Source organism: Anoplolepis gracilipes, chromosome 4 (genome assembly GCF_047496725.1).
Source record: "Anoplolepis gracilipes chromosome 4, ASM4749672v1, whole genome shotgun sequence".
NCBI lineage: Eukaryota > Metazoa > Arthropoda > Insecta > Hymenoptera > Formicidae > Anoplolepis > Anoplolepis gracilipes.
In genome coordinates, this window is record NC_132973.1 from 8582227 (window position 1) to 8598566 (window position 16340).

Sequence of the window (16340 nt, forward strand, 5' to 3'; positions counted from 1 at the left end):
AGCGTGTATGAGCCATTAACAAAAACACTGTTGTCTGACTGTCTTTCTTGTTGTCATTATTCGTTACTTGTATGTGTATTTAATAGTCGAGGGTATATTTATATTCCTTGATATATCCCTATATAAAGAATGGTGTTTAGGCAAGAAATTATTCACTTTGAAAAACGAGCAACACGTTTACTCTACGTTCAGAGTTACAGTTACTTTTGTGAAAAGTGAATTTTTACTACTTACGAGTGGCAATATTTTCACTATTAAAATGAATATCTACTCGTTTGGAGTTAGATTTCACTCCAAGAAATTTAGAAATAAGAGGTATGTCAGCGCAGTTAAATATCAACTCTAATAATCTAGAGAATAATATTTAATTAATTAATGTATTAATTATTAATTTAATAAATAAATAAATTAATTAATTAAATTAATATATTAATTAATTAAACATTATCTCTACATCGGAATTTTGATATTTGACTACGTTTTGACCTTCCTGTGCTTGGTTGTCACAGGCCCGTTATATATTTGTATCGTTATAAAATTTAACAAATAGCTGCAAATTTACTAGAAAACTGCCGGATATCTGTAATTGCAATCTACGATACGAGAAATACAATTACGTTATTATTTCTGAATAAGTAAACATTACACGAACGGTATCGGGATAATTCTTTTTGTTTTGTATGTACAGCTACTAACTGAAGTCGGCTTTACATATTTTAGCGAGGAATATAAACCGCGTGACTCGAATACTAATAGTACCCGGACGCGATGCTGGAATCTCAATGAGACAACCCTCGATTTCGCAATAAGCAAAACTTCCGAAATCTCCGATCCGAGTAAATTGGCGGTCCCTCTCTCGCTCCACGTGCGCGGTAATAAAAGTTGCGCGGCGCTCGAATGTCTAATCGCGCGTCGAGAAAATCAGAGTTTTCCCCAACTCGAGCGTGACTTCGGCGCCCAGAAATCTCTCCTTTTTTTATGAAAATCCTATCGTCGGCTTTACGGATGTAGTATCGCGAGGATGCACGGCGTCGCCGCCTACGAATCTTTGATCTTCGACGATTCGCACGTCCCGAGTTATTCCCAAACGTGATTGGGAAAATTGCACAAAATCACCACTATCACGCGGACAAGCGATGATACCGCACGAGTTCCCCTACAAAGAATCCGTAATCTAATTATTCACCGCGTTCCCCATCTATTTTTCTAGTTCTAAACAAATTTTTTTGTATAAGATTGAGGCAAAAGGGACAAATAAATTAAATAAAAGTAAATGAAAACGAGATCGCGCTTTCGTTTCTCATGCTCGTTCGTGATTCGCATCTTCGATGCGATCTGATCTGCGTGACACCGCAGTTGCAACCGGGGACGATCGGTGCAACAAAATAAAAATAAAAACAAAAGGTCGTTGACGTTAAGATCCGTTGCGCCGATGCAGATAAGTTAATGTTGGTTACGTTCCGGTTACAAACTGTGTCCTCAAAGTCTCATAGAGAGTTTGGAACATTAGTGTCTCGCGGCATTTCCCTATCTAAGAGACGTGCAAACGTGCTCGAACCGAAGGTTCAAAGACCCGTCGACTAGAAACGCCTTCGAGAACCATTCGACCAAGGGTGTCGCTCGGTCAAGCACGTGGCAGAGTTAAAAAAATTCACGTGAATAATGAGAACAGGAGAAAGGGGGCGGGGAAGAGGGAGTAAAAATTGGACAAAAATAATATATGCAGTGACTCGATAGGCTCTCTCTTTTATAGGCAAGCCGATCGTAATTACCTCAAACTGTTTCAACCTAATTTGCCTCTCGAGGTCATACTTATCGCCCTCGAGTGAGTACATTCTGTTCCAATATGCCGAACAGATCGTCTGCAACTCGGCTAAAAGAACAAAAAGTTAATGGAAAAAGTGGAATTTGCTAAGTATGTTTCGTCGCCCCTACTCTCTGTCGGCTGTTTTAAAAATTAATTTGCGATTGAATTTTATCAAATATCGAAATTATATATAGTTTTAAAAATAAGAATATATACTATATATATATATATATATATATATATATATATATATATATATATATATAAGTTTGTATATAATAGTCAAAATGCTATTATCCAATTCATTGACGTTGATATGATAATAATGATAATTTTTAAATATTTAATTTAATTTATTATGATTTTTAGCATATCAATATCAACGAATTGCTTCGTTATATTCCTTGGATGTTTAATGACGTGATAAAAAATGATGTATGCAATTGACGATTTGAGATTTTCTGTAATGACTTACATTTTCGCTACAAAGGATTATTCGTGAGGAAATGAAATTACCATGGAGGAAATAGAAAAGAAATGAGTCTTTCGCGTTGGAAGCGAGAAGCACGAAGCTGACAATCGCGTGATCGTTAACCCGACACGGAAGGCAAGTGGGAAATGGGGAAAATTTGACGAAGAGGAAATCATAGGATGGGAGAAAGGTCTAGTCTGGTGATGCCTACTCGCAAGTAAATGAACAAAATTCTGCCTACTCGCATACGCCTGCAATAAAATAATATTACTGTGACAGTTCTACGGTTGAGCGATTCTACGAGTCGCGAGGGATGCTACGTTAGAGTTGCTGGCTTCTAGGAAAATACTCAGCCTTTCGATATCTACGCTTAATTATTATTACGAAACAGCTTATGCAAATCGGAACAGTCGCTAGATACAGCGAGATGTGCTTCGCGCAGTGTGAACAAAGAGAAAAAAAAATGAACGAAAGACAGGAAAGAGTATTTGTTTGGCGTTAATCGCAGCGTCGCGCTCATCTCTTTGTTTTGTCACGAAAAAAAACTTTTTCGACCTCTAGATCCTTCTTGGCGACTTCGTATTCAAGGTCGTACTTCTCCCCCTCGAGAATGTTGATCCTCTTATGATACTGGTTCAGAATGGACTTCACGCTAGCTGTTAAAATTCAAGTCACTTCTTGAAAAAATGTTCTCGTACAGATGCCGTTTAAAAGACTTTCTAAATGTCCATTGTGTATCGCGAACTAATTTATTTACCTCTCGCCATCATAGACGTCGTGTATATCGCTACGTGTTATAACAGCTTTATGTCGTAAAGGTATTATTATATATTGTAACTTTGCGAACGCGACAAGTACGAAATCTATTTCGCGCGGATGACTTGAACGAGCGATGGATAAAGTATGAGGATGGGAACGAGTCGGGGGATGAAATTGGTGTGAAAGCTAAATCAAGATGTTATATAGATATCCTGCAGTGACGTGAAGACTGTCTCAAGTTTCCAACGATGAAAACGCGCTCTTAAACCATCTTTTGAGCATAGACATTATTGTGAAACTTGAAACAATCTTGAGTCTGAGGTGAGATGATATAGATATTCGCGCGTAGATAAAAATAATGCCGTAGTAAAAAATATTTATACAATACTTCACAATTAAAACAAGTGTCAAAGTGGTACGTATTTTAAAAAGATAAAAATCAATAAAGATATATATGTATATATATATATATATATATATATGTAGTGCATGTTGTGAAGCAGTGTATAAATAATTGATCGTAATTCAACGCCTAACATGTTCCAAAAGTGATGTTATTCTGTTATTTTGACGTATTTCGTGCGAGAATAGAGTGAGTAATAACAAGCCGTATTAATACAAATATAATCAAGATGCGGATAAATTTATAATTCTTAGATCACCGTTAAATTCGCCAGAGATTCGTAACAGGATTAAACGAAGAGAGCAGAGAGAAATAGAAAACAGTGAGAAAAATCGCGCGCACATTAATGTTAAAAAAAAACAAGGTGCGATATAAGAATTAAGACGGTAATATAAAACGACGGTAGTGTTGTGCGTTACGTAGATCAATATAAAACAAAAAAAGAAAAGAAATGTGTGAGAATGGAAAACGGTGCGACGAAATAATGCGAAGCTCGTGTTCTTTGCCCGGCTGCAAAACGGAAGCTGCGACGAACGATTCAAGTTTTAGCAAAGAGCCATTAATCATTCAAGAAGTTGCTCGATAACGATTATTCATCGGCTCGGTTGATAAAAATAGCCGCGACGAGTCAAACTCGTAAACTCTCGTCGTAATCTCTCCTGGTGAAAATGAAAGATAAAAAAATTGTCGACATTACAAGAGTTACAATAAAACTACAACATTTTCCGATATTATTTCTTGGACGAATTTAATTGTTTGTCGCGCTATTTCTTTCATATTATTTTGTTTTAAATTAATTAATTAATTAATTACAATATGATTATTTAAAGATGGCTATTTTTATCGAGTAATTTTTGTCGATTGCTAAATACAACCGATATGTAAAATATTGTGCAATTTGCCAAGTCGGTCTCCCTGCCAAAACTTTAATTACGTTCGTCGTCGCCCTACGCAAATATGCAACCGAACGAAGATCGGTGCGTTACACAAGTGCAACATTGAGCATCGTTAAACTGTATCGCCGCGTTATCATTGTGCACGTCTCGCGTAAATGTTCTCGCAGCTGTTGCTCTCGCAAAAGTACCTCGAAGTCCTTCTTCTTAACAACATATTCGATGTCAAATTTTTTATCCTCCAATGCCGTGATCCTATTGTGGTACTCGCGCAGCACGCGCTTTATGGTCTCTGTGTGTGGTTCATCAGAACAAATAAATATGTAAAAATGCAAAAATAAAGACGCGCATGTGGGAGATGTTCGCGTTATTAGTACGTTCAGATCATCCGAGATACATTGTGCTCTATCTTTCTTTTTCCCAAGAGATTGAAGACTGTTTTGAGAGAGAAAAAACCTTAAATTGCAATACAAGAGTTGTTCTTAAAAATTGCGCATCATTTACCTCGTACCTTTTCAACGAGCTTTCTTTATTTTCAAAAAAAAAAAAAAAAAAATTGAAGATAAACAACGATCTGTAAAGAAATTGATAAAGATTGTAGATGAATACTGCGTACTGTTATCAATTACTGCGACTTGCGTAACAAAAATTTTCTCATTTTCTGAATAAATGCGATTTGGTCGGATTAAAAAGTATTACACAATTGTATAAGAAATTTTAGAAACTCAAATTACTAAAAGTTATTCGAAATATTGTGTAATTTATTCAAGTTGATATTCTATCAACTTTTCGAACGCATTGTTTCTGCGGAATAATTTTATATTATTAATCGAGAATGGAGATTAACGGTAAATTCATAGTTTTGTTCGAAGAATTGCGTGGATGAGAAATTACTAATTTGTACTCCGAATATAAGACATATATAAACGTGACTCGGCGGTTTCCCGTAAAATTTTGTAACGAAGCAAAGTACCTTCGTTGGCATCGTCGACGTTCTTTGGCTTTCCACAGCGTTCCTCTATTATGCGCCTCCTCTCGGCTGCTTTTCTTTCCTGTTCCTTCTTCAATTCCTCGGCAGCTTTCTTACGCAACAGCAACTATAGACATATGGAATATTTGTAAGATTTAGGTCGGTAAGAAGGAAAACATTTCATAAGCAGACGAGGAAAGTTTTGCTAGGAATATTTAGTCGCGAATATTTACACAGAATATTTCACTGTACGAATCAGTTCCTAACGGCAGTAAATTGACATAATTTAAATGGAAATGTGAATTTAAACCTCTGGATATATATCGATACAGCCTGCTATAAACTATATAAATAATTTAAATTGTACGCGATGAAGCGGATCATTATAATGTTTGTCTGATCTAATAAATATAAAGTTGTTCATGTATAATGTATATGTACACGATTGGTTAATCGTATATTAAAACGGTTATTAAAACAAATGAACATCAGCGCAACTCTGTACGAGTAATTAATTCTTGTAAATCCGTAAATATGTAATGACGTAATAACAGAAAGATGAATTAATGAATATGAATTAATCCGCGCGGTTGGATGATATTACGATGTTTGGCTTACGAGAGAAACATTTCTGTTGATGATTTACTCGCGAAATAATTTAAGCTTGTGGCTAACGCCTTTCCTCTTTGGTCAGCGAACGAGCTAACGTCGGTTGAAATTTGGTGGATCGCAAATATTGATAGAACGGAAGGAAGGAAGGGAGGAAGGAAAAAGGTGGATTTGCGGGAAAATAACATTCCGTAGGAAACGTGGCAAACGCGAAAAGATTCTCCAAGAGGTAATCTGCATACACACGGAAAACTTTATGTACCGCGAATGCGAATGTTCGCGATGGTGCACGAGGGAAGAGAGACGAATGAATGTTCGAGAGGATGTTGCGCGACGATAGAAACAAAATGGCGAATGTAAGACCTGGCCATAAAGTAAAGGTAAAAAGGCGCGCGCGAGAATAAAGTTTGGAAAGTCTCGGACTACCCGGCGATGCGGCCGTGGAAAATAGAACGTTGCCAAGGCGAAGGGGGCAGATATAAGAGAAAGGCAAACGGGAGAAAAGAATAAATGGAGAAACGGATGTGGTTTTCGTTGCGAGAAATATTTCGCGAGAAAATCGCTACAAAAGAGCGAAAGAGGATTATCCGCGGTAGCTCGAACAGCGCGAGAGAAGATTATAGCGTGCGATGAAGCAATGAGATAAAATCGAAAATGGGAAGCTCGACTTGGACTATCGATAATGAACAGTCGGTATAGGAAAAGGATATTGATGTCAATTCGAACTCATCCTTTTGAAGAAAAAAAAAAAAAAAAAAAAAAAAAAAAAAAACACGACGTTAAATTAACACCGAGAGTGGTGATTCGTTTGAAGAAATGAAATATGATATGAAAAAGATATATTCCCGTGACTTGTCGTGAACGCGAGTTTGAAAGATATAAGATATTCCACGAGTTTTAGAACTCACTTCCTCGTGTGACGAAATTCGTAAAAAAAGTAGCAAGAAACAGTCGGTGGACTTACCCTAAGCTTCTTCTTCCTGTCGGGGGTCATGAAACCCTTTTTCGCCTTCTTGGCTTTGGAAGCCTCTTCGAGGCGGGCGCGGACCTCCGCCCTCTTCCTCTCGGTCTCCGCCTGTTTCCTCTTCTTTTCCTGCATTTTTCGTGTGAAACTACCTTAAAACATCTCATCTAAGAAAGCCCTGCAGCACCTCGTGGAGGTGCGATGCGAATTCGAAAAGTATTTTACGATTCAAACTCGTCTGATATTTTTCGCACTCTTGTTCCTTATTATGATTTTCAAACTAAACTTTTGCAAATTTTAAATTGGAACAGTTGCAAATATAAAATTTACAATAATTATTATCATATTAATTTTTCTAATTAAATTAAAAAATAGCAATATTTTATTTCATTAGAATATAAGTCTAACATTATCAGAGAAGGCTATTGATTATATGTCTCTAATTATTGCTGATGTTAAAATTTCTTTGTACTTTATATGAAAAAGTGCGCGTTATTTTTTATTATTTTCGCAAAACTAATATTCCTAATTTAGAATATTTGCAATATATTTCATCCTGCAATAAAACGAGCGTAAGCTCTTTTCCGACGAAAGGATTCCTTTCATCCGTCTGGTAAGTAGTCGTCCTTTAAGAGGCGACTTTATGTTTCTCATAGCTAGTTTCCTCTCTTACGTACATCCTCGATGCGCTTCCTCTGCAAAAGAGAGAAACAAAATATTTCTCGTTAGTACGCTCTGTGTCGTGAGTCGCATGCATGCGATACCTGAAACACTTTTTACAGCGTGATCCTTTCGACTGTGTAAAAGGATATTTCTCAACGGCAATGAAAGAGAAAGAAAGAGAGTAAGAAATTACCATCTTCAGTGTTCCAGATTTCGTCATCAAGGAATAATATCTTACAAAGCATTAGCGTGGCGAACATGTTTTCGCGTGTTTCATAACGATGCAGAGCTAATGGAGTCTGTCTTAAGTGATATAACTTTGTCGCGTTTAAGAGCTACAACAGCACATATTCAACGAGAATCTTGTACAACATCGTTTTGTGCAAACAATCGCGTTCCACTTGTGATGTTACACATGACCATTCGATCGACCATTGGCTCTGCATTTTGTAATAAGTTGCTCAAATTTTCGTTATCAATATACGGATCTCGAAAATAAAAATACTATTTGCAGCCTGTATTTTTATATTATTTTTATATTATTATATAGCATGGAAGAAGCAACGGCACGTATTTCACATATGTGAACTTGGGGCATCCTACTTTTAATAAATAAGTTTTTAATATAGAAAATTATCGTGTTTCGTTTGTAGTTTGTGGTAAACAATAATTTAGTTTGTAGTCGAAGGCAGCAAAAAATACAGAATATCGACAAAAACAATTCATCTGACTTTAAAATTAGAAAAATATCGTCGATACATATATTTTTCGATTCAGAATTGTTTCTGATTGTTTTGGTAATTTTTATTTGTAGTTACAACATTTTTCTTCATTTGTAAATATATATCTTTGATTCAATTACAAACAAAAGGAGAATCACTACAAATAGCTACAAAACGATTTTATGAATCAAAATATATCAGCGATGTTTTTATTTTATAAAATCAAATAACAATTATTTTTTAAATATTGTATTTTTATGTGGTTTTAACTATAAACTAAATTATTATTACTACTGAATAACTATAAACGAAATATTATTTTTTGTATTGAAAACTTTATTTAAAAGGGGCATACTAAATTCATATAGGTGTAATTTTAGTAACCGTGACGTTAAACTTTGACACCCAGAGAAATGTTATTGAGTAACACCGCGATATGAATAAGCTTAAGAAATGGAAGCGCTGTTGATATCGTTCGCTATTACACGAACGCTATTAATTTACAATTTGCGAGATACGCGTAAATAAAGTATAAATTTTTTATTTTATTTATCTCGATATTAAATTCTGATCCAAAATTCACATTTGATACGAATATACGTGGCACTCACATGGCATGTTGTGAGCTATTTAGTGATATTAAATATTATATACATACTGCACTTTTTTTTATACATTTATAATTAGAAGGAAGTGGCGTTAAAGGAACATGCGTACAGCACAACGACAGAATATTTCACATCGAAAAACAGAAAGCATTCTTCATGCGAGTGTGGTATCTACTTTACCCTAGTTTTGTTCGATTGTTTTATGTTTGTTTATAATACTCGTTCTCTGGAGTTCTGTGTTTGATTATAATGCTTCTTCAATTATATCTTTAATTGAAGAAAAAGCGAGGATATATATTTACAAGGGAACAGTCGGAAATGTTGCTCATGATGGCGTCGCAAATAACAAAAATTACTTAACGCTTAATATTAATTATATAGAAATTAATAAATATTATTGTATATAATATAATAGCGCAAACTGCTCTGAGATGTTGAAATATTTTTTGAAATTATAATTATAAAATATTTTTGAAGATTCTTAATCTTTAGTTGTAGAAAAGAGTCTGAATGATAAAAACTTGTAGCATGCCGCATACGATAGTTTAAATAATGATAAAAGTAAAATTACTTGAACACTTTTGAAGTGATATTACATAATGAAAACTTTATAATTATCAATAGAAAGTTTGTGTAAGTGAGACATTTCTTACGCCTGACATTGCGAAGCCAGGGTTCGTGACTTGGAATAAACGAACCGTCTGCAAAAGTGTGTTCATATAAGAGTTTTAATCAGTAAATGGAAGTTCTTTAACCGATCTTCGGTAAACGTCCTTTCCATTGAGTGCACTTGCTCTAAGTTTTACTTCACGATATACACTGACAAATATCAAGTATTTTTGCGTCTCAAAGAGAAAATTTCTCCTTCTTCGTGCCATCATGAGCGAAAGGATATGAACGCGATACGAAAAGATAGATCGTTTTATAAATATAACTAAGAGGAAAGATAACGAAAAAACGATAGGTGGTCTAGAAAGACGAGTAAAATATAAAGTGAAATATAAATTATTACGGTAGACCGAGATTGCGACAAATCAAGAAGATTACAAGCATTCGCAGACGAGAATTTACAATTGAAAATTTGGAACGATTTTGTTCCTCTATAAAAGGATAACTTGAGTGACAAATAGCTTGCTCGAGTAGCAAGAAAGAGGAGACATAAAATTAGGCGAGGTGGTCCGGGGCGAGCGGGGAGGAGCGCGTTAAATAATGCAGAAATAAGGGCGAGAGAGTGTGACGATAAATCAGACAAAAAGTCGGGCTATGGAGCATATAACGGAAGAAAACGGGCTTGTCGGTCGTAATGCCACCAGTACTATTTTCCGTTCTTACAGAGCGGAAATTTTACGGTGAAATTTGCGAAATGTATGTTCCCTACCGCGCGTGGAGTTAAAAGCCTTCATTAACTTTTACATTTGCGGTTTGCGTCGCGCAAATTGGCTTCATTATACGAAAGAAAATTATTCCACCGTGCATAAACGAAGAATTGTCGGTTATGAGATGGACATTATATAGAAGCAATGACACACAATCATCGAAATAATAAAAAGCCTTATAGAAAATAATTTGTTTACTTGTTTTCTTTTTTTTTTTTTTTTTTTTTTTTTTTTAATTTAACAGAAATAAAAATTAATCAAAATAGATGAAAAATTATAGAACGATGTAGGGTGAAAGAATCAAGGGATATATTGCTGGAAAATTGATTCGTGGAAAGTTTCTTGCGAAAGGAAAAACGAAGGATAATCGCGATGAGAAGCGAGCTTCTATGATCGCCTCGTCATCCTACGTAGCGTAACATATAAATCTTTTTCAGGACGCACAAACTGCGTTGTTTATCCTTGACCACCATCTCTCTATATCTTCTACTAAGCCGCTTCAAAATATCACTGTAGTAGAAAAAAAAACGAGGCTCAGTCTGCTCGAAGACCTCGACAATCGGAGCTTTGTACATAAAAGCTTGATATAAAAGTATAAAATTGTAGGAGTCTGGTTTATTCGTGGAGAAAAGTGTATTTGAGACTGATTTTTTTTTGCACGTATATTGATATGTCTTTCATTACTTTATGATAAACATACATAATATAGCTTAGAAAAATCTTAATTTGTAGAAAAATAATAAAATTAATTTTTACTTGATAAAATAATTGCTCAATATTAATATTATATTCTAATTATGTTAATATTATATTATATCAATACTAATATATATATATATATATATGTATAATATTATATATTTATAATTAATATATATGTATAATTGGCTTAATTATAAACTTTCGTTAGGATTGAAGTACTGAAATCTGTCAAATACACTTTTCAACCATGTAAAATGTAAATCGAAGGATTCGTGGTAGAACATTCAGTGAAACCGTTCAGTGGAACTGTTCAATTTTTATCGACAAGGTCTATACTGTCTTCACTAGAGTTACACAGTTTACGTTAATCATTTGTCACAGAGAAACGCAGAGAGCACAAACAATGCATACCTTTCGATAGTTACGCTAATTTTACTGCACGGGTTCAACACATAAGGCGGATGGTGTTTCAGCATTTGCGGTCCAAATGTGAAGATCAGCAGCGTCGAAAATCCAGTAAAAGGATGAAAATATGAAAAGGAAAATGTAATGTTAAGGAATATTCAATAATATTCTCTCGTAAAATTATGCGCCCTGTCTCCCTCGATCGTCGCTCTTTTCAACAGTGAATAAGCACGTAAAGAGAACACGTGACAAGAGAAAAATATTCACAGATTAAAATACACACCTAACCTCATCGTCCGCCATGGTGGTGCTTGGTTGTTACACGCGTCTACCTAAAAAAAAAAAAAAAATTACACAACCATACAAATATTTTTTTTATTAGCATTCATATACTGCGATGCAAATCTCTTGGCACCCGTCCTATTAATAGCACTTACCATCGGAATCTCCCCGCTTCCCTAGTTATTAAAATAAATAGGGACTTGCATAAGCGAGCCTAATAAACGCGCCTGCAGCCATGGCTCTTCGCATTACACGAAACAAGATTACATGAAAGCCATGTGTGAAACTATTTTTTCTTTTTTTTTGTACATGCATACTCGCTTGTATCATAACGCCTTCGCGCTTCCGCGCGACAAATGAGGCGGACGAAAATAATAACAGAATGACGTGAAACGAAAGTTGTCGAATGATCCGCGTCGATGGAAATATTAATAGAGGAACTCTTGAGAAAGAAGAAATTTATCGTCGTGAGACGCGTCTCTGTCTCTTTCGATAAATACGATCGATCTTTCAGGAGTGTGATCTGGGAGTCGATAAATCATGGGCTGTTACGTGGGCCGATTTCGTCGCCGAAGGCGTTCGAGGTGGTGGCGCGATAGAATACGGCGGTGTAGAATATCCGACGTGTGCGAAAATAGACGCCGGTCGTCCCCACCTCTACACTATCGTCGAGACGTTGGGATACGGTCGACGCGATCCAAATTTGGATGCAACGATCCGGTAGATACCTCCTCTCATCGGCCGCTTCGACTGGATTCGATGTCAAAACGGCGAGACGGACGGATAAACAGAGTCTCTCGCGCATCGTCATGAGAGAATTTCGAATGCGTTACGACGTCGGTCGCGTTATTTACGAATGACATTTCGTTGAAAAGGGACGCGGTGTAACCTGAGAGAAAATATATGAACGGGAGGGTGAAGACTCGCGAGAGAGGATCTCTTATTAGTCGGCGATTTTCGCCGCAAAATCGTTATGACGATGTAACACGGTTGCGGGATATATCGACTTGCCGCGAGGTACAAGATGGAACAACAAAGTTTCAAAACAGATAACTTATATAGGTAAACTTCTGTTGCGCGCAACATACCGAAATTGTGCAATTCGGTTACGGAGGTAACAATTGCGCATTTAGCGGCGCTTGCACCGCGGCCAACGACGCGCGCTCCTTGTCAGGGCTCCAACATCCAAGAAGATGGATTGCGCTTGTCTACGGTGCCATTCCACATTCCGAAAATACTTAGGAACGTTAATCGTTACGCAGTCACGAAATGTCGCGAAACAAGATCTCATTAAAGTTTTGTGCGAAATGGTATTTTTCCAAATATTTTCTTTATTTTTTACTTTTTTATTTGTTACATGTAATAATTATTAATTAAAAAGGTCAAATACTATATATAGTATAATTCTCTAGAATTTAAGATTATTAAATACAAAGGGAGAAAGAGAGAGGCAGAAATATTTTTCAATTATTTTTAAATTACATAATAAATATCTTAAAAAAAAATCTCTAAATGTAAACGCTTTATTATATATATTCTATTTTTCATCTCTATATATTTTGCATCTGTGGAATCAAGTAAGCATTGCATAAACAATTTTCTTGTCACCAATGAAATTAATATGCAAATTTATCAAAACCGGTATATTATATGGTATAATGAAATTTTATGGAGATAAAATGATTAAATTCTTATTTTTTCGTGAATTAATTGTTATTACGACATGCTACAGCGACTCCTTTTATATTTGTAACATGCGATCCGCGCCTTTGCTAAGTATAGATCTCCTCTCGCGCTCGAACCATTCCAAGACACACGTCCTATCGCATTGAGACATGCGTACCGCCTCCGATGTCAAAGTGGCAAGCCGCTCCGTAAAAATAGACAACTCGTTAAATTTCATTAAACTATGCAAAAAAGGCAATCTGCTGCTTTGAGTGAGGCTATATTTTACATAAATTTTATTACGCTAAAGCGGGAATATAATGCAAATCTATTTCTTTCGTTGGAAAATTTAAATTGAGAAAAACGATCGCACAAAATAATGACGAAAGTTTTAATCAATTTATTGGTGATAGAGACAATATTTTATAATTTCTTTTGAGATTAAGATAAAATGGAAATATTTTATGTGATTGATATATATATATATATATATACACATTTTTTGTTGAAATACCCGAAATAATCGATCAATAGTTGATTTGGTGGACCGATAAACGGAAGAAGCTCTCGTTCATCACTTTCAACTTTGCGTCACTTTCAAGACGAGCGATTGCTCGTCGGTGATCGCCGATCCGTCACTGTCTCGAAAGCCTTGGGCGGATCAACCGTCACAATCTTGAAAAGTATCTTTCGTACAGTCACTCGTCTCACTGACACTCGATAGAATGCAAAAACTTTTCCACAAACAGCGAAATCTTTCGATAGCAACGACTCATTTCCTGGAGGGGAGGAGATCCCGCGAGTCTTCTATCTTTCTGTCTCTTATCCGAAGGTTCTCCAGGCCTCTTCCTGGAGAACGCGAAACAATCGACACCTTTTGACGACACTTTGGCGATGCGACAACGACGAGGATAACGTCCGAAAAGATCGCAGGAAGAGCTGGGCTTACCTTGTGGAGAAAGCTTTGCTGGCTATGACTGGCCAACCGGACCTTAGGCAGCTGACTGTGCCATATCGTGGATAGCCTAGTCGACTTGGTGAACCTCCACTGTAAGCTGTTCACGTGGTCACGGTGCGACCAATAGCGGCACGTCATTGGCCATAAGCATTTTTAGACGAGAGCTCTGGTCGCTCTGCTTGCTGCCAAAAATAATCGGAAACTGAAAATGGAGCCGAGCCTGCTTGATACGCCGCTAAGCAACTCGCTCGATCCGTTGCTGGATCGCCCTCTGATTTGGTTTACCGTGGCTGTTACGAGCCGAGAACGAAACGGTCTTGAACTCGTTCTCATCCTCGACCGCCTCGAAATAATAATTACAAGGCAGTTATTAAAAAACGATATGTGATCCGCGCATCTATATTGACATTAATAAAATTTTCTTTTAAATACATAATTTTTAATAAACTTATCTGCACTCGCATAAATGTAGAAAGAAATTGTATATATTTCTTTATATATTTTTTTACATACAAGACGTTTCCTAAAATATAGATAATTTTACATAATAGAACTAGTGTTGATATAAAGATATGTGACAGGATGAGATATAATAGAAGATATATTTTTATTTGTACCATATAATGTACGGACAGTCATTTCATTCTTTGCTGTATCTCTTATATTCTATCAAGATTTACAAAATTAAAACAAAAAAGTCATATTACTCTTACAGACAAGTCAATTACGTAAGGTATCGCCTTAGAACAGATGCAAATACAGAGATCATGAAAAATGAGCAACTTATTTCTCGTATCTTAAAAAAAAATAATTACTATCCCGTTTGTATTTCGGTAGGATAATACTATGATATTCGGCATCTTCTGAAACGCAGATGTTGGCACTGAACGCGATAATGGTGACGAAAACGTCGACACGCTACGTAAGACAATGGTATTGACGTAATGTTATCGTCAAATTTCAATGAAACTTTTGGCTCGAAGGTAGAAGTTGCGTGTGCTACTCGTGAACATTTTCTATCTACAAAAGCTGCCAAACGTGACTCATTCTTGCAAAGCTAATTACACAGATTGTTGATTAACGAAGAATTGAACGGATCAGTTACGTAAAAAATTAATAAATCTATTACATTTCGAGATTCATGAATTTAAATCGTGTTAAAATATAATTTAATCTCTAATTTTATAAATATTATATCGAATAATTTTATTATATTAAGAATATTTTATATAATGAGATTGTATAAAAATGATGAAAATAAAAACTTTAAATTCACAAGGCAAATCTGCTTCAATTCACAAATTAATTATTTATTTTATATTTTAAAAGGTTAAAAGTGTTTTGCGCAATGTTATTCAATTTAAAATTTATGAATGTATTAGATTTATTACCTTTTGACATGACAATTGATCCGTTAGTTGCTCCTTGATATGAGTATAATACTGCTATGGAGATAAATAATATCGACGTATTTAATACTTATTCGTTCATATTTAATAATTATTATTACAACTATTAACAATATTATATTATACAGAGTGTATGTGTATGTGTACTATATTATGATGTCTACAATATTATATTACGAATAATATTGTATTACGTATATAATATTGTATTACATGAGAAGCACTGTTATCATTAATTTTATAGTTATATCTGTGCTTTAGAATTAATGACGAAAATAATTAAAAATAACAAGAGAATACTGATTAACAACAGTATTTGTAAATAATATATTTGAAAACGAAATTAGGTATTTAAGAGTAAACTCAGGTGTAGAGAGTAAAAATGAATTTCAAACCATTGTTTAATTAATATTCAATTTGTATTTCAAACGTTTCGGACTCCTTGCGAGCCTTCCTCGGTGACTTAACATATGAAAATAATCGACAAGATAAAAAATTAAGGCAGTATTTGTACATTATTATAAATGCAGAAATATTAAAACAATTTCTATACATAATTTAAAATAAAAAGATTAACGGACAAATATGTAGCCGTTTTATCTTGCAAGTAGAGAACAGAGGGTCAAGTAGAAAAAATTGGCTACTTCGTGCGTGTCGATGTTACGTCGCACGT

The 16340-nt window shown here is 35.3% G+C and overlaps 1 protein-coding gene across 17 annotated transcripts in view; it reads right to left on the reverse strand.

Moving 5' to 3' along the window:
• Wupa (troponin wings up A) overlaps positions 1-14399 on the reverse strand; it is a 29821-nt gene extending 15422 nt beyond the window's left edge. For 3 of the 17 annotated variants that reach the window (XM_072891369.1, XM_072891376.1, XM_072891364.1), the window contains exons 1-5: positions 14250-14397; positions 11642-11685; positions 7555-7572; positions 6878-7006; positions 5308-5431 (exon numbers count right to left, since the gene is read on the reverse strand). In XM_072891369.1, the coding sequence (XP_072747470.1) occupies positions 5308-5431; positions 6878-7006; positions 7555-7572; positions 11642-11656 (286 nt within the window). In that variant the 5' untranslated portion in view covers positions 11657-11685; positions 14250-14397. Of the gene's footprint in view, positions 1-1772; positions 1874-2834; positions 2936-4525; positions 4627-5307; positions 5432-6877; positions 7007-7554; positions 7573-11641; positions 11686-14249 lie in introns of all 17 variants that reach the window. The other 14 variants (XM_072891371.1, XM_072891365.1, XM_072891368.1 and 11 more) reach the window with 13 other exon arrangements.
• Between the last annotated feature and the right edge of the window lie 1941 nt (positions 14400-16340).